The sequence below is a fragment of the Dermochelys coriacea genome, chromosome 1 (genome assembly GCF_009764565.3).
Source record: "Dermochelys coriacea isolate rDerCor1 chromosome 1, rDerCor1.pri.v4, whole genome shotgun sequence".
Taxonomy (NCBI): domain Eukaryota; kingdom Metazoa; phylum Chordata; order Testudines; family Dermochelyidae; genus Dermochelys; species Dermochelys coriacea.
In genome coordinates this window covers 259,280,313-259,307,914 of record NC_050068.2, presented here as the reverse complement: position 1 = coordinate 259,307,914, position 27,602 = coordinate 259,280,313, and the positions used below count along the sequence as shown (strand labels likewise).

The window sequence follows — 27,602 nt, the reverse complement described above, 5'->3', positions numbered from 1 at the left end:
ACATGAGCAAGCAGAGAACTCATCGTTCTCTCCACAGCAGCTCTGTGTGTATGTGTTCAAGAGAATGTGCATGTGTCTTAGCGAATGTATGACTGTGTCAGAAAGAAAAGTGTGAAAGGGAGGGAAGTGATACTGAGTCAGAGGAATGTGGGTAAAGAAAGTGGGGCTCTGTGTGTGCCCACTGGTGCCATCCAGCCCCCTGGACCTGGGTCCAGGTTGAATCTGCTGATATGGCCACGAAGGGCTTCACATCTTAGCCCCAGCCTCCTGAGTTATCTATTCTCCTTTCCCCAGATCTCTTAGGTGAAAGGAAGATTTAAAAGGGAAAACTGGCATCTCTTTGACTCCTATACCCCAGTGCTGGCCTCTCACCCCCAAGATGGTCTGCGTCCCACTGCCTATTGCATTAAGTTTGTGATCGCAAGCTTTGCAGAGTTGGTTAAATCCGGGAAGCTCTCCCTTCTATTTACCTCCTTGGCCTTCCTGATGCAACCAGCCTTGTGTGACTATACGTCACTGGAAAGGTGAATTTCCTGCAGGAAGGTTTCCCAGCGTTAAGGAACTCTTCAAAAAGATTGAAATCCTCCATACCCATTTGGCTTAGAAAGTTGCTAGCAAGCTCATATGGAATGGAGTGAAGATGCAGCTTTCTCTCTCACACTTCTGATTCCTACTTGTCCCATTCTGTAAAGTGCGGTATCAGCAGAAACAATGTAGTGCAAGGGCAGGTATATATATATATATATATATATATATATATATTGCAGGTACTTGAATAACTCTTCCGTGGTACCTTGAGCATGACATCAACACCCCTTGCTATTCCAGTGCTGGAACCCCACCCCAGAATTGATGATGCACCTAAATTCTGACCCAAAACATCCTCTATTATTCCAGTTCTAGGATGCCCAAAGTAGTTGTACCATCCACCTTGCTCCTGACTTACAGCACCAAGCCTGGGACCCCTAAAGCAGCTTTGCCAGCACACCTCACTCCTGATCTGCTGCCACCCTTGATGTGCCAGTCCCGTCCCTCTCTTCTAGCTCTGCCAATACTTAAATTGTTGATATATCCAGTATGAGTGTCTCTGTATGTACATGTCAGTGAAGAGGTTGGTATGTTCAAGAAGCCTTGTAGGTATGAGGGGGTATGTTAGTGTATATGTGGTTGAGTGAATATATTTACATGTGTGTGTGGTTATCTGTGAGTGTCCCATTATGAGCAGGAGGTGGGAGCAAGTTCTTTATAGGTGGATGAATATGTAAGTGCATGCATGTAGATATAAATGCAGATGTAGATGTGGGCATATTAGTGTATATGTCAAGTTGACTGGGGGGTATGTGAGTGGGTATGTCAGGGTGAGTGTGTGGGGCTATGTACGATTGTATGTCAGTGTGAACGGGGGGGGGGTCCTTGAGTGAGTATGTGAAGAACAGTCTGGGAGAGAGGCTGAAGGGTGGATTAGGTGAGGGGATTGTCTGCAGTCACTTCTGTCATTGAACAATTTGCTGAAACTGATCTGGAACTTGCCCCGTTCACTCTAACCTTGGCACTGCCTGCTCTTCTCTTATCAACACTGATAAGCCAAATTGCAACCTCCCTTCTTCTCTCTGTCCTGCTAACAGCTGCCACATCCAGGGGGTCCTCTCCACAAGGGACCTTGGAGCTGCTCCGGACTCACTGCCATGGACAGACACAATCACCTTTTGTCCTGAAACAGCAACAGCAGCAGACGAGAAGGTGACAGGTGTTGCTAGCTTAGTTTTCACCTGCAAACCCCAACTTCTGCATTGCCCTTGTTTTTTAACGCTGAAACTCTAAATCCAGGGTGCTACCCTGCTTGGGACTTCTCCATCCTTCTTGTTTTTGGCAAGGGGATCACACTGCATAAGTATTAACTCTTTCCTACCCACACGTGGATGTTCGCTCCTTGTCACGTATATCAGCCTGGAGAGGATGTTACGCCGACTGCAGACTCTGCTCCAGAGGAAGTTTAAAATTTTGCTCTTCTTTCTCCTCCTCTTGGCTCTCTTGATGCACATTGTTTTGGATTTGGCTCTCCCAGCTGTTCCCAGCTCCTGCAGCTGTATCCCAAAAGCAGCAAACCCCTTGGGCCTCCCACCATCTGGCCCGTTAGTCTCAGTTCAAAAAAAGTTGAACCTGCGGATCCTTCAGGATTTCAGTGGCAGCAATGGCTCCTTGGAAAAAGGCTCCCGCTCACTAGAAGGGAGGCCACCAGAAGGTGGTGGAAGCAAAACGGTTCTCAGAGATGGTGACTTTAAGCACCAGTGGGCAGATGTGAAGTCGGCATGGACAGGGCGGTCAAAGATGGCAGCACTCTTTGCACATCCCCTCTATAAGATCCCAATTCCGGAACTGGTGAAGAAAGACAAGCTCTTCAGTGTCAACCCCAAAGAGAAGTTCACGCTGAAAAACAGTGCGAGTGATGAATGGTGAGAGACCACCTGACCCAGAGTATTCTTTAGGAACACAGTAACCAGACCAGCCTATGGTTCATCTAACTTGGTATCACGGCCAGGGCTGGCCCTAAATGTATTTGGACCCTGGGTAAATAATTATTTTGATGTTCCAACTCATTCTTCTCCCCTCAGTTTAGAAGAGCCAGGTCCCAATTCCTAAATGTGAGGATGCAATGCCAGCTGGCCAGCCAGCCTTGCAGGGCTTGTGTTCTAGCACAGAGCTGTGACCATAAATGTGGCATCCTAAGCTGCTACTCATGTATAGATAAAGCCAGCCATGGGCCTTCCTCCGTTAGTGGCCACTGTCAGATCCTTTGCAGGAAGGCACAAAACCCCCATAATGCACCTAACTGTGCAATACCATACCATATTTTGGTGGGGATAGGGATGTTTTGAATTCAATGGGTGATCAGCTTTTTCCCAGGAGCATGAGCCATTGTAACTTTATCCTAGTCAGAGTCACTGTTATTCCACATCTCATAAAGGGCCTCCTTTTGAACTTTACTAAACTATTTGCCTCAGCTGTCCCGCGTCAGTAAATTCCACAGGTTATTGGCTATGGCCTGTGTTTTCAGAAGTGATTAGTGATTTTGCAAGCCGCACTGGAGGCTCCTCAGAGGGCAGGTGCATGGCACTTTCTGACAATCAGGCCCCTTTTAAAGTGACTCACGGGCTGCCAACATCAGATGATGTGAGTAAGTATTTCCTTTAGTTCATTTTAAATGTACTTCCTTGTAATGGGAGGGCCCCTTGTCCTGTCTCCTGAAAGGAAGTCAAATGGGAGCTTTTGGGCTGGCCACCTCTAACAGTTCTTATATTATATAAGGTACCCTTTATTCTATCGCTCATCTCCTTTCCAAACTCAATAGTTTTTAATCTCGCAGTGCATAGGAAGTCCTCTTCCCCCTCTCCATAGTGCTCACCATTTGCGTTCCCGTTCTCCATTTCAAATATCATTTGAAATGAGATGACCAACAGTTAAGTTACCTACAATCTCAGCGTTACTTCCTGCCTTGCATTTCATGAGATGTTCTCTGATCTGCAAGGGACTTGGTGGTGCAACGATCACACTGTTGGAATGTCGTTATTTGCATCCCCACATGCCTGGGGTCACCACTATTCCTAGATGAAGAAATAAAAGCCAGTGGGTACTTAATATTGTAAATGCGTAGTAGCTACTTTAAAGGAACCACACTGTAGTTATTAAAAATAAAAGAAAGAATGGAAATTCAGAGCTATATTCCACAAACAATCTTAACCCTATCTATCTCAGAGAATTAGTTTGTCGTATGTCTATAACGTAACCTGAAAGATGGGTATGTGTTGTTTAAGGTATAACTATTAGATGATGTAGTTTCAGTATACTTCCAGGGGAGGGGAGTAGATTTAGAGTATAAACTCTTTTGGGGGTGGGACTGTCTCTTTGTTCTATGCTTGTACAGTACCTGGCACAATGGGGCCCTATTCTCAAGTGCCCAGATCCTCAAAGCTATTTAGGCTTCTAAGTACATTTAAGGCTCTGGGCCTAGGTGCTACTGTAATATAACATCATAATGCAAGTGTGCAGAAACTACACTGTATGATAGTTTTAACAGAGATAGCATGAACTCCTCTCCCCAGGTAAATCAGAGGTATAGGACAAACTAATCAAAGGGAAATAGTGGGTCAGGATAAAGGGTCGGTGTTAAGGTTGTTTCTGGAAAATAACTATGAATCTCCTTGTTCTAACATTTTAAAATATATAAATACAGGTGCCTCCTTTAAAGTAATTGGTATCATACAATTAACTGTACACACTGGTGGTAATCCTTATGCTGGGGGAAATTCAGTTAGATTTGGACTCCAAGTAAAAATACATGCAAAGCAGGACTAAGAGGTTTAAACCTATTGTGTCTTAAAGTGATATTGTGGAATCCTTCTCGGATCATCAAATAATGCATCCTCCCTCTTCTGTGCCCATCATTTTAGTCTGCCCTAAAATACTTGTCATCTGGTAAGACCAGATGCAGAGGGTACTTTGGAGAGGCCCAGTCCAGGAAGAGCCAGGGATGGTGTAGGTCAGGAGGTGTGGTAGGAGCCTAGGCCTGGAAGAGCAGGGAGTGCTCTCCCACCCTCCCTTTGTATTGCCATTCCTCCTATCTCCTTTCCATCGGCCGCGCATGACTCTTGTGTTTGGGGAGGCTGGATCTGAGTGCTGGAAGCTCCTTAGAAGTGGGTCAGGGGCACCGGCGCCCGCACTGTAGCCCCTGCTCCTGCTCGGCCTCCTCCCCCTGATGCCCCACACACCTGACGCTCACTTCTCTCTGCCCCCTCCTGCCTTAGGGGCAAGCAACAGAGTGGGAGGGGGTGGAGAGGAGCAAGCGGTGGGCGGGGAGGGACCTTGAGGCGAAGCGTGGGCAGGGCCATGGTCCAGGTGCTGGTGGCATCCCCACCTCTCAGGAGCTTCTGCCAGCTAGGGTGACCAGATGTCCCGATTTTGGGGTCTTTTTTCTTATATAGGCTCCTATTACCTCCCACCCCCGTCCCGATTTTTCACATTTGCTGTCTGGTCACTCTACTGCTGGCAGTGCTCCAAAGGAGGCAGGTCAACGCGCCTCCAAAGGGAGGTGCGCCACATCCGGTATTGCTTGTCCCGTATGGTGAGGCTTAGCCTCCCCAAGCCTCGTATACCCGCCACCCATGTTCCTCTCCACCCGGTTCCCTCCCAGCTTCTTGTTTGCTGATAGATGTGTGAGAAGGGGCTGATCTTGTCTTGGTGTGACCATACGGGAACACTTTGGAGATGAAGAGTACATTGTGCATGTCCTAAACCCTGTTGTTATGCGGTGGTGGCTTTGGGGCTGCAGGGTCAGCAGCAGTAAAGCAGAGATGGTCCTTCCGACCGGGAAGACCCCATATGATACCTACCCCACGTGGCTCAGGTTCCACATTGGCATCAATCGCTATGAGCTGTACTCCCGGAAGGACCCCATCACTCCTACCCTGCTGGAGGAACTGGCTACCCAGAAAATCATCGGCTCAGGTACCAGTCTCACTTGCCTCCCCCCGTGTGCCCTCCGTGCCTGCGTTACTTTTTGTCCCTCTCTCTGAGTCTGTCTGTCTGTCCCTCTCCTCATTCTCTTTTTCCCTTTTCTCCTGCCCTGGCCCTGATTCTCGTCTGTATCATTTCAGTCCAGAAACCTGGAGGGACCCAGCTGAAGTTGATCATGACGTTCCCAAATTACGGGGAGGCACTCTTCAAACCCATGAAGTGAGTAAGGCCAGCAGGAGAGGTGCCAGGGCCCTGTCAGTTCCAGAAATGGGCCTGTACCAACATCCTAGATCTAAACACCCTGGGCTTTGGCTCAGGCTCATCGTAAATCATTTCATTACCTGGTGAGGAAATCCAGCTAGGAGACTGAGGGAGGCGGGGACTCTAGCCTTATTCCATGAGTTCACTTACTAGGGACCCTATAAGGGAAGCTGGTGGGGACCTGAGGTGACCTCCCCCACTGACACCTCCTTCCTGGGAACAAATGAGAAGTGCTGTTCAGCTGTTTGTTTCTGATGGGGCGGTGCGACCTCTAGTGGTAGAGGGGAGCAAATCCTCAGAGTGGATCATTTTGTATATTGTTTGCACAACTTGCAGGACTTACAAGAGGTGGGGGGCTGGGAGGACAGTTGTACCAGGGGGTCCCGAGCAGAGTGCCCTCCAAAACATTTGTAATATCTGTTTCAGAGTAGAGCCATGTTAGTCTGTATTCTCAAAAAGAAAAGTAGTACTTGTGGCACCCTAGAGACTAACAAATTTATATGAACATAAGCTTCCGATGAAGTGAGCTGTAGCTCACGAAAGCTTATGCTCAAACAAATTTGTTAGTCTCTAAGGTGCCACAAGTCCTCTTTTTGTAATATCTGTGTAAATAAATAAAGAAATGGGAGGGGTGAGGCCCCAGCCAACATGATGTACTGGGGCTGCTAATTTGTCTCTACAGGCCTGACAGCATGTTAGGGTGACCAGATAGAAAGTGTGAAAAATTGGGACAGGAGGTGGTGGGTAATAGGCACCTATATAAGAAATAGCCCCAAATATCAGGACTGTCCCTATAAAATCGGGACATCTGATCACCCTACAGCATGTATATGTAAAGAATAACAGGAGGAATGTCAGGATGGGGGACTCTAAGCAGTGACTGAAAAAGGGTGGGGTCCTAGTGCATAATAAGCTGAACTGGAGCTCCCTGTGTGATGCTGTGGCTAAAAGACCTAATGCAGTTCTGGGATGTATAAACAGGGGAATCTCAAGTAGTAGTAGAGAAGTTATTTTATCTGTGTATTTGGGATTGGTGCAAGCGCTGCTGGAGTACTGTGTCCAGTTCTGGTGCCCACAGATCAAGAAGGATGTTGATAGATTGGAGAGGGTTCAGAAAAAAGCCATGAGAATAATTAAAAGATTAGGAAACATGCCTGACACAGTGATAGACTCAAAAAGCTCTATCTGTTTATCTTAAAAAAGAGACAGTTAAGGTGATTTGTTTATAGGCTATTAGGGTGACCAGATGTCCCGATTTTATAGGGACAGTCCTGATTTTGGAGTCTTTTTCTTATATAGGCTCCTATTACCCCCTACCCCCTGTCCCGATTTTTCACACTTGCTGTCTGGTCACCCTATAGGCTATAAGTATCTTCAGTCTAGCAGAGAAAGGTATAACATGACCCAATGGCTGGAAGTGGAAGCTAGACAAATGCAGACTGGAAATAAGGTGTAAATTTTGAATGGTGAGAGTAATCAATCATTGGGATAATTTACAGAGGACCATGGTGGATTTTCCATCACTGGCAATTTTTTAAATCAAGATTGGCTGTTTTTCTAAAGATCTGCTTGAGGAATGATTTTGGGGGAGTTCTGTGGCCTGGGTTATACAGGAGGTCAGTCTAGATCAGTGGTTCTCAACCTATTTACCATTGTGGGCCACATATGCAGCTCTCTATGTATTATGTGGGCTGCAGCTGTGTGCTGTATAGCCCTGTGGGCGTCACATGGGCTGCAGCTGTGTGCTGATTGGGCCACAAGCAGCCCCAGGGGTTGAGAACCACTGAGTTAGATGCTTGTAATAGTCTCTCCTGGCCTTGGAATCTATGAATCTTTGAAACATAGAGCAAATGATGGGGTGACACTGGGGCAGTTAATGAATGGGGATGGGAGGTGGTTTTCACAGCTTTGGTGTCCGCAGTGAGTTTGGAGAGGGAAGTGACATAAAACATGCACCTAGATCAGAAAGTGAATGATTCTAAGTTTCTCCCATAGTTGTGAGCAGGCTTAGACTTGGCACTGGAGGCTTTAACCTCCTCTGTCCCATCCCTGCCCTTCCCTTTCATTTCAGGCAGACCCGGGACCAAGAGACCCCACCAGATTTCTTTTACTTCTCAGACTTTGAACGACACAATGCAGAAATAGCAGCCTTTCACCTGGACAGGTGAGTGCCTCAAAGCCCTTCCAGCTCCCAGCTCTGTTCTTCAGGGGACAGAGAGTACATCTATTAAAAGGGGCTGGCAGCAGCTCTGAGATCTTAGCCACAGGATCTGCCGTCTGCAGGGAGCCCCCTTTCTCCATCTGGTGGAGAAAGAGGGGAATCCTAATTCAGACTGTTAGCACCTTGGGGAAATAATTGTGTGTGGCACCAAAACATCATGCACATCTACGATGCTATGTAGATCAGCTCCACGTTCATTCATTCATAAGACCCTGCACACACATTGCTTATTCAATGGGCCCAAACCTGGCCCTGGAAGGCATATGCCTTTACCAATGCCCCTCAGTCTTGACCTGCAGCATTTCCTACTTTAGCAGTCCTGGGACCCCCAGATACAAGCAGCTGTCAATACCCTTCAATCCTGACATTAGAGCACCCCTTGCCTCCCCCCCAATCCAGCTCTGTCCATGTACTCTTGTCCGGACTCATAGGATCTGCACTGGCCTACCCCTGGCCAGTTCTGGGCCTGCCACACAGCTCTGCTGATGTACCCTAATACTGACCCCAGGCACTTCCAGTACAGGCCTCTCCTAAACACAGATAGTCTGAAGCCCCGTGACTGGGGGATGGAGCACAAAGCCATGTGGCCAGAACCTGGGGCCCCGCTACTGCGCAGCCAGAGCCTGGGTCTGGAGACCAAAGCCCTGTGGCCAGAGCCTGCTGCCCCGCCACCCCAGGGCTGAAGCCCAAAGCCTGAGCCCCACTACCCATGGGAAGGTGGGGAACTCACTGGCTGCCTGCTCCTTCAGTGTTGTGCCTCAAGTGTCTCCAGAGTGGGGCATGGCCCAGTCCCTGCTGGCAGCTCTCGCAACCAATACCAAGCATCCGATGAAGTGAGCTGTAGCTCACGAAAGCTTATGCTCAGATAAATTTGTTAGTCTCTAAGGTGCCAGAAGTACTCCTTTTCTTTTTGCGAATAGAGACTAACACGGCTGCTACTCTAATACCAAGGGAGTGTATCTTGGCACACCAGGGAGGGGGAGGGGCTGCTCCTTTGCTCCCCATCACATCCCCCCCAGTCACAGTCCAGGAGGCTGTGGCTGCAAGAAAAGCCGCTGGTGGCCCCATGTGGCTAGGGTGGCTGCATTTGAGAAACACTGCATTAGCATATCTTCTCCAGGAACTTGGGAGTTGCTGTATTGGATCAGATCACCTGTAAACAACCTCCACCTAAGGGAGAGCACGGCAATGACCCATGGGCGCCATCTAGCCTGGAAACCCGTGTCCAACACCTGTCAGTATCTGAAGCTTCAGAGGAAGGTGCAAAATCCCTGTGATTTGCACCTAATTTGTACAATACTATGACAGTGGGGTAGCGGAGATTTTCCTGAGCCCACATCTTATACACCAGATCATGGTGATCAATAGCCCTTGTCATTTTTACTCTAGCTAAAGTCACTGCAGATGCTGTTCTTATTGCTGCTTCTTCCATCTCATTGTGAAACAAGCACTCAGTTTAGGGAAGAAACTGCTTTGGTCCTGCGTTTTGTTTAGTTTCTTGTGTGCTCTCCTTGTCCCTGAAGGATCCTGGATTTCCGGAGAATCCCCCCAGTGTCTGGCCGTTTGGTGAATATAACTAAGGAGATTCGTGACATCACAACTGACAAGAAACTGGCTAGAACCTTCTTCATTTCCCCAGGTGAGTGTTCTCTGTCACAAGTTCCCCGGCTGGGCTGCTGCGGGGGGAACTGCAACTCCAGTGACAGGCAGCTTCACGCCCCACTTGCCACTGCTCAACCCACATGTGATTAAGGAATGATTTGCAGTGCACCTGGATAGAGAACACTTGACTGAGTGCTCTGGAGCCGTTCCCGGGTTATCTGTCTGGGTTCTATGTCTTCCTCCAATCCAGATTATCAGTCTGGTTGCTCCATCTCACTAGGGATTACCTGCCCAGGAATCCCATCTTCCCTTGAAGTTACCTGCCTGAATGCCTCTTTCCCAAGATACAAGACTTCCCAGCAACTTTACCCAGTGGGCATGTCCTCTCCCCAAGCCCATTGATCTCCTGCTAGCCATGTATTTCAGTCTGTGGGTGTGATAGTGGGATCCCAGCTATGTCCTTGCTGCGTTCCAGCCACATTGGAGCCCTTTTAGGTTAAGTGCACAATGAGAGCAGACCTGCTCTCTTCTAATCTAGATCAATTGCTGTACAGAATTACTGTCCACGTTCTGCAGCTGAGCTCTCCTCAGCCAGCATGCCATCGCACTCACTGGATAGGCACTGTTACTCCTTGGGTGGGTTGGGACTGCTGCTCTTTGCTGACCTTTGCTCTGTCATGATTTGACTGGCTCCCCCCAGCCAGCAATGTCTGCTTCTTCGGGGAGTGCTCCTACTACTGTTCCACGGAGCACGCCCTGTGTGGCAAACCAGACCAGCTCGAGGGCTCCATGGCGGCCCTCCTGCCAGACAAGGAACTGGCCAAACGCCACTCCTGGCGCAGCCCCTGGAGACGCTCATACCACAAGAGCAAGAAGGCGGAGTAAGTGTGTTGGAGGGGAGGTTAGGGGTGCAGGTGGGGTTGGTGGTGATTATGGCAATGAGATGGGGGCTGCAGGAGAGATGTGGCGGTGGGACAGCAAGACTGACAGCTGTGTGGGGAAGAGGAGGGAGTGGGGAAGGTGGTACAGACAGTGTCAAGGCACTGGGTCAGGGATGCAAGCTGAAAGTGGTGGTGTTCCCCACACCATGGCAACACATGAGAGGGGACATGAGGGTTGCCAGGTGTCCGGTTTTTGACTGGAATGCCCGGTCAAAAAGGGATCCTGGTGGCTCCAGTCAGCAATACTGACTGGGCCATTAAAAGTCCGGTCGATGGCACAGCAGGGCTAAGGCAGGCTCCCTGCCTGCCGTGGCTCCATGCAGCTCCTGGAAGCAGCAGCGTGTCCCCCCTCTGGCTCCTATGTGTAGGGGCATCCAGGGGGCTCCGTGTGCTGCCGCCGCCCCAAGCACCAGCTCCTCAGCTCCAATTAACCGGGAACTGCGGCCAATGGGAGCTACAAGGGTGGTGCCTGTGGATGGGGCAGTGCGCAGAGCCGTCTGGCTGCATGGGAACCTGAGAGGGGACATGCCACTGCTTCAGGGAGTTGCTTGAGGTAAGCACTACACGGAGCCTGCACCCCCCCATGCCCCAACCCCATGCCCCAGCCCTGATCCCCCTTCTATCCTCCGGACCCCTCAGTCCCAGCCTGGAGCACCCTCCTTCACCACAAACCCCTCATCCCCAGCCCCACCCAAAGTCTGCACCCCCACCCAGAGCCCTCACACACACCCGGCACTCCAACCCCCTGTCCCAGTCCAGAGTCCCCTCCCACACTCTGAACTGCTCATTTCTGACCCCACCCCAGAATCCACACCCCCAGTTCAAAGCCCTCACCCCTTCCCACATCCCAACCCTCTCCCTCAGCCCCTGCCTCAGCCCGGAGCCACCTCTCATACTCCGAACCCCTCAGTTCCAACTCCCATCCCAGAGCCCCCTCCTGCACCCCAAGCCCCTCATTCCTGGCCCGACCCCAGAGCTCATACCCCTAGCTGGAGCCCTCAACCCCTCCTACATCCCAACCCACTGCCTCAGCCCGGAACCCCCCCCGCACCTGAAACCCCTCATCCCTGACCCCACCCCAGAGCCCACACCCCCAGCAAGAGCCCTCACTCCCTCCCACACCCCAACTTCCTGCTCCAGCCTAGTGAAAATAAGCAAGTAAGTGAGGGTGGGATGGAGTGAGTGGCGGGTGGAGCCTTGGAGAAGGGGTGGGGCCTCAAAGGAGAGGTGGGGCAAGGGTGTTCAGTTTTGGGCGAGTAGAAAGTTGGCAACCCTAGACATCTACCATGGACTGTCCTTTGAAATCTGTTCCTGGGGGTGGGGGTTGAGAAGGCCCAGGGAAGCCCAAATGGTTAAAAAGAGTCATCCAAAGTTTCTGTGATGATCTCCCCACTCCTGGAGCCCAGGACACCCTGTGATTTCCTCCCTTCGGCCTCTCTTCTAAGGTGGGAGCTGAATCAGAATTACTGTGCTCAGGTGAGAAAGACACCACCTTACGACAGTGGCTCCCGCCTGCTCAACCTCATAGACATGACTGTGCTTGACTTCCTGATGGGTGAGTGTGTGCCCTCTAACAACCTGCCTATGCCCTCCCAGGCCTGGGGCTACAGATCTGCCCACGTGTGACACACTCGTGCCTGTAAGGAGGTTCTGAGGCTTTTGCATAGATATTTTTATTCACAGACGACTAGGGTTGCCAGTTTTGGTTGGATATATTCTTGGAAATTTCATCACATGACATAATCTTTAATTAAAGATTAATCTTTAATTCCTGGAAACTCCAGGCCAATCCTGGAGGGTTGGCAACCCTACAGACGACCCCTGCCTGCGGATAGTAGGGGGGCAGAGTCAGGACAGCTGGCTTCAGCAGTGTTACTGAGCATGCTCAGTCTGTGTGAGCATGCTCAGTACAAGCCAAGCAGCAAATCGGGGAAGGCACGTGATCCTGCATGCCACTTCCGCTTTTATTTATAGATCAGACAGAACTCACAGGGCAATGACAGGGCCCCTTCCGGGGAACTTGTCTGTCTCCCTGCCTGCTTTCCCAGGCTACCCCTTCACAGCTGTTACTCAGTGTTACTGCATGAGTCCCTTGCTCTGCCCCCTATTGGCTGCACTCTGGTATTGCACTTCACACCATATTAAGTATTTCCATCATTACACTTAATTTTCACTTTTAACTTCCAGAATTTTGTTTTAATTCTGTTTTAAACCAAATGAACCCTGGGCTCATCCACTCTCCCCCATTCTGAAATGTCGTTCTTAGCACTCCGGTTATATATTACACTTTCTCCATTACCAGCAGAAAGCCGTTTCCTTCTTGACTGTTATTAATGCCACTGGCACCATAATGACCTGCCCTACATCACTGAGGTTCAGGTTGTTGTTTGGGAGGATGAAGTGCAGCTTGTCAAGTGTTCCAGGGTAACATTCACAACAGTGGATATAATATTGTCCTTTCACATGCTTCCTTGTTGACCAACCTACAGCATTGTTGGTCTACACCACATTGGGAGAGCTACTTTCCTTTTAGTAAAGGGGCCTTTTTATCTTATCTGTGTCAAGGTTTGCATTCCCACATATCTAACTTCTGCATCCTGCTTTGCTTAGCTAGCCAACATTTTCTACATCTGTTTTTGCATCCTCCGGGCTGAAGTGTACAGCCAATGGCTCTCCCCTTCGAGCACTGCCAACAAGTCACAATTTCCCGTACAAAGGTCATAGAAATAGTAGCAACTAATGAAAATAGCTGTGCTGAAATTATCCCGTTCTCGAGCTGTTGTGGCCCTGGGAACTCCTTAAATTGAGGCAATAAGGCTCGATAGCATCTATGAGCTTTGTCGTTCATCTGTCTTCTCCCTTCTCACAATAGGCATTCAGAGCATTATGGTGCCATCTATTGGGAAGCAAGGGTCAAAAAAATGGTTAAATCCTGCTGTTACAGTAGCCACAGAGAGTATGTCTACACAGCAAAGAAAAACCTGTGGCTGGCCCATGCCTGCCAACTTGGGCTCGCGGAACTTGGGCTGCAGGGCTGTTTCATTGCTGTGTAGACTTCTTGGCTCTGGCTGGAGCCCAAGCTCTCGGTCTCTGCAGGGTGGGAGGATCCCAGAGTTTGGGCTGTGGCCCAAGCCTGGAAGTCCGCAAAGCAATGAAACAGCCCTGTGAGCCCAAGTTGGCTAGCACAGGCCAGCCACAGGTTTTGATTTGCTGGGTAGACATCCGGATTCAGTGCATCCTGACCCCTGCCATGTGACAGGGACCTGATCTTTTGTAACCCCACATCTGATGACTGAAGCCAGGAATAAAAACCAGTTGGTTATGTTCTGAATGTCTGTCATAGGATGGGAGAAGAACTTATATTTACTTCAGTGGGGCCATGTGGGATGTAAATCTATGTGGCCTATATTTCTTGTGTTCTTACACTGGGTGGCTAGTGTTTTTAACTTATCTCCAAGCTGTTAAACCTTTGATACAGACAATATACAGCATTTGCTGCACAGGGGCATTCAGCCAAAAGACAATGATGGCTATTGCCCAGTCATTGGCTAATTCTATTAGGGTTTTTTTCCCTACCACTCTCATTCCTACCCCTCCTGTTTCAGACCCTTCTTCTTTGCCATGGACATATTCCAGTGCTTTGCCTCGGTGCTGTTCACAATGTTCTGTTCACTGAGGGATCTGAAGAGCATGTCTTGATCACTGCTTGTTTGTTGTCTCTGCTGAGTCCCAATCTCTTTAACTGGTTACATAACTTGGATAAAAAGAAAAGGAGTACTTGTGGCACCTTAGAGACTAACAAATTTATTAGAGCATAAGCTTTCGTGAGCTACAGCTCACTAGCTCACGAAAGCTTATGCTCTAATAAATTTGTTAGTCTCTAAGGTGCCACAAGTACTCCTTTTCTTTTTGCGAATACAGACTAACACGGCTGCTACTCTGAAACATAACTTGGATAGTTTCCCTTTTCCACTATGTTTTGTCACTGATGCAAGCAGTTAGGCTGATTTTGCGACTGGTGCCATTGGACTTACTTCTGCTCCATTTATGGCTATTGTCCGTTGATAGCTTTCAGGGTGCCCCAGATTGTTGCAGTGAGAATAGTTGGAGGCCTTCAGTCTCAGCTCCATGCTGAGGACAGATGGATCCTCCAAGTCCCACACACAACTTAGACTTGGAAATTAATGTCTTAGATTTGTCCTCAGTGATCTCTTCTCTTTCATCCCTTTCTCGATTTTCATTCTGCTACTTATCTGCCTCTTCCTTTTCCGGGATTCAGTTCAGGTTACACCCTATCAAATACCACCAGATGAATTAATGGGGTATTCTGTTGTGGGGCAATAAGACTTATGAATGTATTGTTGATCATTGCAACTTCACTCTCTCTTTGGGAGTTTCCAGTTTCTCTGCAGGCCATTTTCTTCCCTTGACCCTTCTGTTAGCGTTATCCATGTTTTCAAACACTTCTGTCCTTTGACCCCAGAATCCAAGATTGTTCCCTGAAGCAGATGTCTGAATGTTGATTCCCCAAACTGTAAGGGGTCTGTAACAGACCATGCCTCCCTCTCTCTAATTTTCTTCCCCTGGAATAAATGTGGAACTATGGCCAAGACTTTCAAAAGTGTTGAGTGATTTTAGATGCCCCACTTGAGACATCTTAAAGTGGCCTGATTGTCAGAAGGTGCTGAGTACTGGCCCTCTGCAAATCAGGCCATTTAAGCTGTCCCAGATCAGAGACCCCAAATCACTAATCACCACCTTTTAAAATCTTGGCCTGTGTCATTGTGTTAGCCAGTGTTCACCCTCTGGTGCAGGCCTTTTGCTGCACCCGGATGTCTTACGCCTGACAACATACTGGAATAGTAAAAAGAAAAGGAGTACTTGTGGCACCTTAGAGACTAACAAATTTATTTGAGCATAAGCTTATGCTCAAATAAATTTGTTAGTCTCTAAGGTGCCACAAGTACTCCTTTTCTTTTTTGCGAATACAGACTAACATGGCTGCTACTCTGAATACTGGAATAGTGTTCACCATTTTTCTTCTCGACTTTTCTTTCTGCAGCTTGGACAACTGCTACATCCCTGGTATCTCCTTGGCTGGTATCTCACCAGTGTCCTACAAGGGACTTTGGAGATCTTCCCCGTTAGCTTATTTCACTTGTTTCCCCACATAGGTATATTACTGGATAAATTGCCCATTAAGCAAGTGTTATACTTTCCCCTGAAGTGTATTGCACTGGCCATTGCTAAAGAGAGGAGGCTGGATTTGATTGACCGTCAGTCTAATCCCTGTGATTTGTCTGCTTATCTCTGTTGTCATGATTAGCTGTTTAACTCTACGGGAGTTTCCCTGGCCATTTACAGCACCTTACAGTTCTCAGGGTCCTGACATAGTAAGTGTTCCATGAGACTGAATTTTGGTATCAGGAGACAAGCAGATTCAATCAGTTTCTGCTGATTTTTTTGCTTCCAGTACTACCACTGAATCCATGTTTTCAAGCAGAAATTCATCAGACCTTGCTTCTCTTGAGGTCACTGCAGGTGAGGTCTGGGTGCTGCGGTCAATAAATTTGTCAGCAGGGTATGGAAAAACAGTTTGTGGATGTGATCTGCTTCATATTTTGTCCCTGAGCAGGGTCTCCAGGTGCAGACAAAATCAGATTGCCAGGATCCCTAGCATATCCAGCAAAGTCTGATGTGCTCTCTTTAGGGCTCTGTGTCAATCCCACCAGACACTGGTACAATTCTGTCAAAATCCTTGTTCAGCATACTATCTTAACCTATAGCTTTTGCTTTAATTAGAGTGAAGTTGGAATGCGTCTCATGGCAATTCCTTGTGGGGGAACCAGGAACCATGGCTGATTTAGCTATAGCAGTATAGTTAAAGCAGTACAGTTGTAGTGTGTAGACAAGCCCTTAAATTCCTTTTGTTATTTCTCTCTCCTCACTGGGGTTTGCAGCTCTTTCCAGTTTAGTACCATCTGTGAAAACCATTAACATGCTATTCACTCCCTCTTCCAGATGTTAAATAAGATGGCTCCACCACTGATCTCTGCAGTACCCGACTTTAGGCTGCTCCTCTAACTCACTACTGTGCCATTGCTTGTTAGTCTTTTTTAGAGTTTTCATCCAGGTTCCAGTCCACAGGACAGTGACATATCCAAGATGATATTGACATCAATTTTAAGAGTAAGATTCTGTAAGCCACAGTATCCAATGCTTTACTAAGATCCAAATGTGACCCACTGTCATCATCTTTGTCATTCTATCTAAAAAGCAGGAGAGTTTGACTGACAAGATCTATTATTGATAAATCTTGTGCTGTTTATTGCTCATGGCTCCATTATCTTGGGTGGTGATTGTTAGGATCATTCTTGTTTCCTTTTTTTAAAGATCAGCATCTCAGCTGCTTTGTTCTAGTCTCTGATGATCTCCATGGATGTTAAAAAATAATCATCAGGGGTCCAAAAATATGTTAGCTTCTACCTTCACTCCCTGAGGCTCTATAGAAACCAGGCCATCTTCTCCATGTACTTCTCCCTTCACAGTTCCAACCTGCTTCACTCCACTCCCAGCTATTCCAGTCCTGCCCAGTTCCTCCACACTCACAGCTGTACCTTTGCACTTCGGGCCTGGCATGCAGCTCTCTCCTGCAGTTCCATTTCCCCGCACTACAAGCACACAGACCTGAGCTGTAGCATCTCCCACTGTTCTAATCCTGGGACCTCCCCTGAAGAGAAATATCCACTCCTGTCAAACAAGCAGTGATTTTGAGGCCCACCAAACTCATTTCACTGATGACCCACTAGAAGTTCAACCCATGTCTCTAAAGGAGAAAGGCTACATACAGCCCTAACTCAGCCTCTCCCCACCATAAGCCGTGAGACACTTTCTTTGCCCTGATCTACACTACAGAGTTAGGTTGACATAAGGCAGCTTACATCAACCTAACTCTGTAAGTGTTTACGCTAAAATGTTGCTCCCGCCAATGTAACTTAAACTCGCCCACTATGCTGACTTAACAACTCCGCCTTCACGAGAGGTGTAGCGCTTAGGTCAACGTAGTTAGGTTGATGCAGTGTCTATGTAGACACTGCGTTGCTTACATCAACCATTGCTGTCTTTCAGATGCCATTCCACAATGCCCCACACTGACAGTTAAATCAGTGCCCCTGGCTCCTGGTGAGGACATGCACTGCTGACACAAGAAGCATAGTGTGGACAGGCAAAAGTGATGTAATTACTGTGGTGGCTGTTTTCAGAGTAGCAGCCGTGTTAGTCTGTATTTGTTGCCCTCTGTTTTTTCCACCAAATGCATCCGATGAAGTGAGCTGTAGCTCACGAAAGCTTATGCTCTAATAAATTTGTTAGTCTCTAAGGTGCCACAAGTACTCCTTTTCTTTTTGTGGTGGCTGTGTCAACGTAACTTAGGTCAACATAATTTTGTAGTGTAGATGTGCTCTTTGTCTACTCTATCCCTGGAGCGCAGGATGTGCTTGAAGCAGAACGTCTAGTTTATCTTCTCTGCTGCTTTCCCCCTTCCCCTTTCCCCATTCTCCTCTCCCTTCTGCAGGTAACATGGACCGACACCACTATGAGACCTTTGAGAAGTTTGGTAACGACACCTTCCTGCTTCACCTGGACAACGGCCGAGGGTAAGGGTGGGAGATGGACTTCTGCTGACAAGGAGTATGGAGAACAGCAGACACAGGGAGGCCATGGGAAGGTTCTGCCGGGGAGTGTCTCTGCACATGCTGGGAATGATGTGGCAGTCCAGACATTGCTTGTGATGTCATTGCCATATTGCTGTTGAGGTCTCTGGCCCAGGTAGGATGGACAATATTGCACAGCCCATAAGGGGCTCATTCAGGAAATCGACACTCTCTTTGCTCTCCTTAGATTTGGGAGACATTCTTATGATGAAATGTCCATCCTGGCCCCTCTCCAGCAGTGCTGCAGGTAATGGCTTTCTTTACCCCTTCCCTCCTGCCCCATTCCACCCCTGAGGGGGTAGCTTTCTAAGGAATCAGTGGAAGTCTGATTGTTCTGGTTCAGAAAGTGCCCTGTCTGGGCTTGGGCGACTGGATTTTCAAAGTGGAAAAGCAGGATCTCTGTCACATAGAGTAGAGTGGCTGCTGTGGCCCACCCCAGAGGTGTCTGTTTCAGCAGTGGGTGAGTGATCCCTGCACATACTGTCTGCAAAGCACTTTGGGATCAGTCAGGATGGACGGCACTGCATGAATATCAGGTGTTGTTGCAGCTGTCCCTTTACTTGGCTGATTTTTCTTTTCTCCTTTCTTCCCTTTCCCCCTTCCCCACTCTTAGTATCAAGAAGTCGACATTCTTGCGCTTGCAGCTGCTGGCCACGGAGCCATACCGCCTCAGTGATGTCATGCGGGAGTCGCTGGCCTCAGACCACCTCTCGCCAATCCTGTCAGAGCCACATCTGGAGGCACTGGACCGGCGGCTCCAGCGAGTACTGGACATGGTGCGCATGTGCATGGCAAAGGGAGGCCAGAAGGCGGTGCTAGTGGATGACATGGGAAAGCTGCAAAAAGGGATATGGCAGCACCAAGAGACAAGGAGCAAACAAGCGTGATGGGTTGAGCAGACACTCCTTCCCACCATGACCCCTGAGGCTGCCTCTGCAATCTGGACTCTTGCTGAACGAGAATCAGCACTGGTGCAGCCACGGCTAGGTGCCCATATTGGGGGCATAGTCCCTGGATCTATTGATGGTGGGGAGATGGAGACAGTTTAGAGGGGAAACAGAGTGGGGCAAAGAGAGACAAATGGGAGGTCTGGCTGTAATCAAGGGGGGAACCCTACATAGTGAATCCAGGGGAGGGAGGGAAGTAGATTTCAAACTCTGGTAAACATTCAGCTCCTACAGAGTCCTGGAGCCAGCAGGGCCAGTCTGCACTAGAAATTTGCATCAGCACAGTTGCGACGCTGTAGCACTTTGGGTGAAGACGCTCTAAGCCAGTGGGAGAGAGCTCTCCTATAGGCATAATAATTTCATCTCCTTGAGAGGCGGTAGCTATGTCATAACGCTGTCTACATGGTGGGTTAGGTCAGTACAACGACATTGCTCAGGGGAGTGGATTTTTCACATCCCTGAGCGATGCAGTTATAGTCTTGAAGGGAGTGTGTAGTGTAGGCCTGGGTTTAGGTAAGGCTAAGGACCCTGGGTTACTTAGGGAGAAAGGTTGCTCTTGTGGATAAGACACTTTTGGAGACTCAGGAGATCTGGGTTCATTTTTTGGTTCTGCCATCACCTCTGTGATCTTGGGTAGGTCACTCATCTCTCCGTGCCTCCGCTCCCCTTCTATAAAAGGGAGATAATAATCATGCCTTTCTCTCACCTGTGTCTGTTTGTTTGTAAGCTCTTTGGGCAAGAGACTCTCTCTCACTATATATTTGCACAGCACCTAGTACAATGGGGCCCTGATTTTGGTTAGCGTCTTGAAGCACTGCTGGAATACAAGTAAATAACATGAGCATTTTGCAGGAGGAAAGCCTCCAGTGGGAACTTCCTGTCTATACAGTGACAGTCACATTAAAAAATCATAGCTTCTTAGTCTACATTTAAGGTGTTTCAGTGTTTTTGTCACTCAGAGATAAGCCTGTGACGTGTGAGTTAATAAATAACCCTCACCTAGCTGGGAGCGCGCTGCCATGGCTGGAAACTCACGGACACAGTAACTGTGGGGCTATAGGGGTGCATCAGGTCACCAAGGAAGCATGGTGTAGTGATTAGTGTGTGGCTTGGGGGGTTCCATTCATGACTCCTCTACTAGTTTGCTGTGCGCAGCTTGGAGAATTCAGAGAAGAGCTGTGTAAAGCAAAAGCATTCGTTATTGTGATAAAAACAACAAGGAGTCCAGTGGCACCTTTAGTGTTTAAGGTGCCACTGGAGTCCTTGTTGTTTTTGTGGATACAGACTAACACAGCTATCCCCTGATTACTGTGATCGTGGTGGATCTTGTGTTGCCACTGCAGACCTTCACTGGCATCTCAGCCTGTGCCACTGCCATTACACTGTACTCTTCCTTTGCTCAGTATAGATCATTGCCCTCATCCTAGCATGAAAACAAGGTGCTAGTGACTGCTGGCACTTTAAATCTCTAGACCTGTTCTGAGCAGGGTTGGATGATACAGTGGTTAAAAACATTGGCAGATAGCCTACAGGAGAGCTCCTGCCAGTGAAACTGCCCCAGTGACAGCAATGGTGGAAAATTAGTCCAGTGTGGTAGAAAAGCCCCAACGGAGCTGGAATTATCAAATCCCTGGTACACAGAGCCATGGAGAGAATCCACCCCAACCTCCGATAAGGAGGCAAACCTTTGCAGATTCTCATATAATTGCCTTTCACCACTTCTTAATTCTCCTTAATATACAGAACTGTTCACATTCACAACACTTTACCTGCTAGATCCTCACAACCAAAAAAAGAGATAAAAGATAGTCCAGTGCTCCAGGCATCAGCCTGGGGCTGGAGAGAGCTGGATTCAAATCCTTCCTCCGCTGCAGACTTCCTGTGTGACATTGGCCAAGTCACTTAGCCTCCCTGTGCCTCAGTTCCCCCTCTGTAAGATGGAACTAATTGTGCTTCCTTACCTCAGGAGAGGATTTTAAGGAGAACAACATTAAAAACTGGGGTGCTCAGGTGCTGTATTAATCGGGGGTGGGGAACTCAAATCTCCCTTGCAAGGTGGCTAATTCCCATTTACAGATGGGGAACTGGGAGGTGAAGTGACAGGTCAGAGAAGGAGCCATTGGCAGAGCCAGGACTAGCACTCAAGATTTCCCACCCTGTGTCTAAACTATTGGATCACATGTCTCTCCAGATTTTTTCCCTCCTCCCTTTTTCTTGATAAATCCTTCACAAACTCCACCATGGTGACATCACTGCAGCTCTCATGGGAACAAAAGGCATCAGTCTTTTAATTACTGATGGGATTACATGATTTTGCACTTGGAAGAACCTGGACTGTGGGGGTGGGGGTGGGGGGCGGGGAGGAGAGCAAGTGAGCCTGCAGTTCCAGCACAGTTATCTAAAGACACAGCAAAGAGAAATAGAAACTTGCCAGCCAAGGCTTTGGGAGAACAGGGTCACTCATCTGCCTTTCCTCTTCAAATGCCCCCTGCTTGAATTTTCTCTCACACGTGAGAGTTGTTCTTTTAAATGGCACAGATCTATTCAGGGACTAGCACCATATTTAGTCCTGGTGGCTCAGCACCTAGATTATCCCCCTAATCCCTCTAGGGGGAGTTGGAAATTAATCTGCAGTAGGCTGCCGTCAACAAAAGCTGCGATGGGGGCAGGGGGAAGGCAGGTGCTGCTAGCACGGTTGGTCAGGGGTGCTGGTGCTACTATTAGGCTGTGGTAGCGTCCAAGATGTGCTAGGTACTGGTGTTCCTGCTTTAAGGAATGGAGAGCTTGTGTTACAGGGATGATTAAAAGAGTTTAAATACATCTAGTTTGGTCAATGATGATAAATGGGGGATTCAGTCTACGAGTAACAGGGTTGTACACAACAAGGACAGAGGGGCATACGGTGGATTTAAAGGGGTATCACTAAGGCCTTGGTTGCACTGAAGGTATGTCTACACTGCAATAAAAGACCGGCAGCACGGCCGCGGCGGCCCTGGGTCAGTAGACTCAGGCTTGGGGGGCTGTAAAATTGCAGTGTAGACGTTGGGGCTTGGGCTGGTGCCTGGGGGCTCAGACCCAGTGAGGCGGGTGGGTCTCAGAGTCTGGGCTCCGGCCCCAGCCTGACCGTCTACACTGCGATTCTGGCAGCCCAAGCCCAGTGAACCCAAGTCAGCTGACCCAAGCGCTGAGACTCAGCGCCTCAGGTGTTTTCTCGCAGTGTAGCCATACCCTGCAGTCCAGCCCAGCAGTGGGGAAAGCTCTGGTGTAGGCTGGCTGCCAGGGTGTCAGCCCCCATGTTTTCTAGGCCTGCTCTCCGCTGGTTACATGACCCGGCCCTATAAACACCAGAGCCTTGCTCCCACTAAAGCTCTCCCCAGTGCTACTACGGGCTGTGCCCAGGGATGCCCCAAAAGCAAAAAAAAAAGGGCTCCCGGAGATGGGGGGCAGGGGAGTCCGGGGTAAGGGGGGGTCCCGGCCTCTCTTCTCCGCCCCCGTGCGCCCCTGCAGGGGCAGAAGCTCGGTGGTGCTGCGCGCCCGGGCTCTGCCCCGCACCTCCACGGCAGCCAAGCGCCCGCCTCTTCCCCCAGCCTGCTGCGCACTCGGCCCTCCTCCGCTCCCCCTCCCTGCCCTCGCCAGCCGTGTGCCGGGCAGAGAGAGGAGGAAGTGGAGAAGAGGCGGGGGCAGGGCCTTGGGAAAGGGGGTGGAATCGGGGTATACCCTCTCCAGCCGCCTGCTGGGAGCCACTCAGGGCGGGGGCTGGGAGCACCCCCATGACCCCAGCCCACCTCCCTAGCCATGACCCCTGCACCCGCCTCCCGCCATCCCAGCCCTCTGCCCTGACTCCTGCCCCCCACCCACACCCTGCCCCCCACACTCCCAGCCCTCTTCCCTGACTCCTGCCCTCCCACCCACACCCTTCCCTGCCCTCCCCTCCCGCCGTCCCAGCCCTCTGCCCTGACTCCTGCCCCCCACCCACACCCTGCCCCCCACACTCCCAGCCCTCTTCCCTGACTCCTGCCCTCCCACCCACACCCTTCCCTGCCCTCCCCTCCTGCACTCCCAGTCCTCTGCCCTGACTCCTGCACCTCCCACCCACACCCTGCCCTCCCAGCCCTCTGCCCTGACTCCTGCACCTCCCACCCACATTCTGCCCTGACTCCTGCCCCCCACCCACACCCTGCCCTCCCGCACTCCCAGTCCTCTGCCCTGACTCCTGCCCCCCACCCACACCCTGCCCTCCCAGCCCTCTGCCCTGATCCTGCACCCCCCACCCATACCCTGCCCTGCCCTCTCATACTCCCACCCCTCTGCCCTGACTCCTGCACCCCCCACCCACACCCTGCCCTACCCTCCCACCCCTCTGCCCTGACTCCTGCACCCCCCACCCACACCCTGCCCTACCCTCCCACCCCCCTGCTCTGACTCCTGCACTCCCCACCCACACCCTGCCCTCTGCCCTGATTCCTGCCCCCCATCCACACCCTGCCCTCCCAGTCCTCTGCCCTGACTCCTGCACCTCCCACCCACACTCTGCCCTGACTCCTGCCCCCCACCCACACCCTGCCCTCCCAGGCCTCTGCCCTGACTCCTGTCCCCCATTCACACCCTGCCCTCCCAGCCCTCTGCCCTGACTCCTGCACCTCCCACCCACACCCTGCCCTCCTGCACTCCCAGCCCTCTGCCCTGACTCCTGCACCCCCCACCCACACCCTGCCCTGCCCTCCCACCCCTCTGCCCTGACTCCTGCACCCCCCACCCACACCCTGCCCTACCCTCCCACCCCTCTGCCCTGACTCCTGCACCCCCCACCCACACCCTGTCCTGCCCCCATACTCCCAGCCCCTGCCCTGACTCCCGCACCCCCCTCACACACCCCTGCCCTGACTCCCACCCCCCCCACACACCCCAGTCCTGACTCCTGCCTCACCTCACACACCCCAGCCCCCTGCCCTGGCTCCTGCTCCCCCTCACACGCCCCAGCCCTGACTCCTGCACCTCCACACATACCCAGCCCCCACATTCCATGTCCTGATCCTGCACTCCCACACATACCCAGCCCCCCCACACCCCATGGCCTGACTCCTGCACCGCCCCTACATCCCAACCCCCATCCTGAGCACCAAACGGGGAGCTCTTGCACCCTCCTGTCCACATATCCACCTGCACCCCTCGCACCAAATGGGAGCTGCCCCAGGTAAGCGCTCCACACCCCAACCTCCTGCCCCAACACTGAGCCCCCTCCCTCATTCTAGCTCCTGGCCAGACCCTGCACCCCAACCCCCAGCCTGCTCCTGCACCCTAACTGCCTCCCAGACTCTGCAGCCCCTCCCTTGCTCCAGAGACTAACCCTAGCCCCCCCACCCTGCTGTGCTCTTGCCCCCGGTCCCTGCTTTGCTCCAGTCAGCAGGGACTAATCCTCCCCCCATGCTCCACTGTGCTCCTCTTGCCCCGGCCCCTGTCTCACTCCAGCTGGTCACTAACCCCCCCCATTCCCCGCTGTGCACTTGCCCCTGGCCCTTGCCTCGCTCCTGCTGGGGTCTAATCCTCCCCCCCCCGTCCCCACCATGCCCAGCTGTTAGGGTGGATAAAAATTAATGACTTTAAAAAGAAATAAAAAATATTGGATTTTTTTTGTTTAAATTGGATTTTTGAGGAAAAAACATATCTAAAGATAGTTTTAATTAAGATACATTATATCTCATCATGGTATAGGGATTAGAAATTCTAATTCTATAGTATGAGACAATATATTAATGTAATGTTTAAGAACAGTTTTGTAAATTAATTCTAATAGTTCATGGATTAGGGACCCAATCGTATGGATTCCACAGGCTTCTATATAGATTATTTAGGTTAATCTTTCTATCTACCCAATGGGACTCAGTGCTCAGTCTAGAAGATACCATCAGAAATGCTTAGTTTTGCAGCTGTATTATGTTGTATTATGCAATAAGCGACGAATTGCGTAATATAGATGTTGTCGAAATGTATAGAAAGCCTGCGTTCACTCGTGGCATGCGTCCCCGCTACTGCGGCGCCGCATTACCATTGGTCCTCCCCTCCCCCTCTGACTACTATTCTAGAAAATTCTTTGACCTATATAAGCGGCCGGGTCAGGCATGCCCAGTGCAGTGTCTACAGTGTTTGTAATCTTTGTTGCATGTACTCTACTGAAATAACGTAACAAGCCTGTGGCTTTATGTTTTAATTCAATCGTATGATACCCCCTTTTAATTTTAAATATGGATCGGTTTCGTTCTTAATATAAGAAAAGGAGCAGACAAACTGAATTATAATGGATGTGCTGATAGTAGTGCAAATACTTTGGACTCCTCGGTTAAGAACTTATATGAAGATAATGCCGCCACCAGTTCCAGTGTGTGCAATAAACTGAGTAATGACCAACAGAAACAGACTTTGTCTCTTAGTTCAGGTCAGTGTAGTTCCTATTCAAAGCCATCAAACATTCCTTCTGATGACCTGGTCTGTGATATTCCAAAAAATAGATTAGAATGCCAGTCTCGATTATCTAGAGGTCCTTATCAGCCTAGATTGAGTATATTTCCTAGAAGTAAAATAGGGAATAAACAAAGACATTTTCAGTCCTATTGGTATGAAAAGTATAAGTGGTTAGAATATAGTCCATCAAAGGACGCAGCATTTTGCTTTTACTGCCATTTCGTCTCCTTTAATGATGCAGCAAACAAAAGTCACACTGATCCAGCATTTATTGATAAGGGATTCAGAAACTGGCATAGGGCTAATGAATATTTTAAAAACCACCAACTGTCAAAATCTTATGTGTTGAGCTGTTCTTCATGGTCAAGTTTTAATGAAGGGAAACCTATTGATGTATTGTTGGATGAGGGCAAGCAGGCTTATCTGTCTAAACAAGAAGAAGAACGGTACAATAACCGACGTGTAATGGAGCAACTGATTGACATTGTTCTTTGTTTGGTGAAAGGTGGGAGACCATTCAGGGGTCACAATGAAAAAGCTGACAGTTTTGAGAGAGGCTTATTTCTAAATCTTGTCAATATGCTCCAAAAATCTGATCCTGTAATGGCAAAGCACATACAACAATCTCCTTGAAACGCTAGCTATCTGAGTAATCACATCCAAAATGATTTAATTATAGCCTTGCACAACGGTGTGCAACCAAAGATTGTGTCTTTACTAAATGGAAAAATGGTCTCACTAATTGCCGATGACACTACTGACTGTGGACACCATGAACAGATGTCCATTGTGGTGCGGTATTTTGACAATGAAAAACATAGTCCAGTTGAACATTTTGTGTCAGTTCAGAGACTATTAACAGTTGATGCTCAGTCTATTTTTGACCAGTTAAATGATGTCCTTGGCATTCTTAAAATTAACTGGTCATCAGTGATGTCTGTCTGTTTTGATGGCGCATTTACTATGTCTGGATGTACTGTGGGAGTTCAAATGAAATGTAAAGAAAGAAACAGTGAAATACTCTATGTATGCTGCTATTCGCATTGTTTGAACCTTGTCCTAGAAGATGAATGCACCGCAAGTAAACAAAACAGAACTGTCTTTGATTTTTTTTGTGTTATTCAGACTCTTTATGCCTTCATGGAGGGGAGTCCTGTGCAACATGCAGTAATGGAGAAGATTTCACAAGAAGTAGGATCCCAGCTGAAGACTTTGAAGTCCCTGTCAAACACAAGATGGGCATGCAGAGCAGAAGGAGTGGCTGCTGTAAAACAAAACTACTCCATCATTTTACAAGCTTTACAAGAGATTATCGAAACAACTCGCCTTGCTGATGCAAAATAAAAGCCAGGGGCCTTATCCATGAACTAAATTCATTCAAAAAAACAAAACAAAAACAGGAGTACTTGTGGCACCTTAGAGCCTAACAAATTTATTTTGAGCATAAGCTTTTATGGGCTACAGCCCACTTCACTGGATGCATGCAGTGGAAAATATAGTAGGAAGATTTTATATACATGTGTATATATAGAGAGAACATGAAACAATGGGTGTTACCATACAACTATAATGTAAATTAGGCTTGAATAAAGACTGGGAGTGGATGTATCATTACACAGAGTAAAACTATTTCCCCATGTTTATTTTTCCCCCCTTACTGTTCCTCACACATTCTTGTCAACTGCTAGAAATGGCCCATCTTGATTATCACTACAAAAGATTTTTTTTCTCTCATGCTGGTAATAGCTCACCTTACCTGATCACTCTCCTTATAGTGTGTATGGTAACACCCATTGTTTCATGTTCTCTGTGTATATAAAATCTTCCTACTGTATTTTCCACTGCATGCATCTGATGAAGTGGGCTGTAGCCCACGAAAGCTTATGCTCAATGTGACGGGGAAAGGCCAGATGGCTATAGAAAAGTAGTGGGATATAGATATATTAGC

General features: G+C 49.1%; 1 protein-coding gene across 1 annotated transcript; it reads left to right on the top strand.

Annotated features, from left to right (window-relative positions):
• The first annotated feature begins 536 nt into the window (after positions 1-536).
• Positions 537-20,123, top strand: LOC119862879 (extracellular serine/threonine protein kinase FAM20C-like). Its single transcript, XM_038420341.2, has 10 exons — positions 537-2,453; positions 5,327-5,502; positions 5,652-5,730; positions 7,844-7,936; positions 9,517-9,632; positions 10,296-10,476; positions 11,982-12,091; positions 18,110-18,191; positions 18,436-18,495; positions 18,862-20,123. The coding sequence occupies exons 1-10, from the start codon at positions 1,957-1,959 to the stop codon at positions 19,133-19,135; spliced, it is 1,668 nt and encodes a 555-aa protein (XP_038276269.1). The 5' UTR covers positions 537-1,956; the 3' UTR covers positions 19,136-20,123.
• The last annotated feature ends 7,479 nt before the right edge of the window (positions 20,124-27,602 follow it).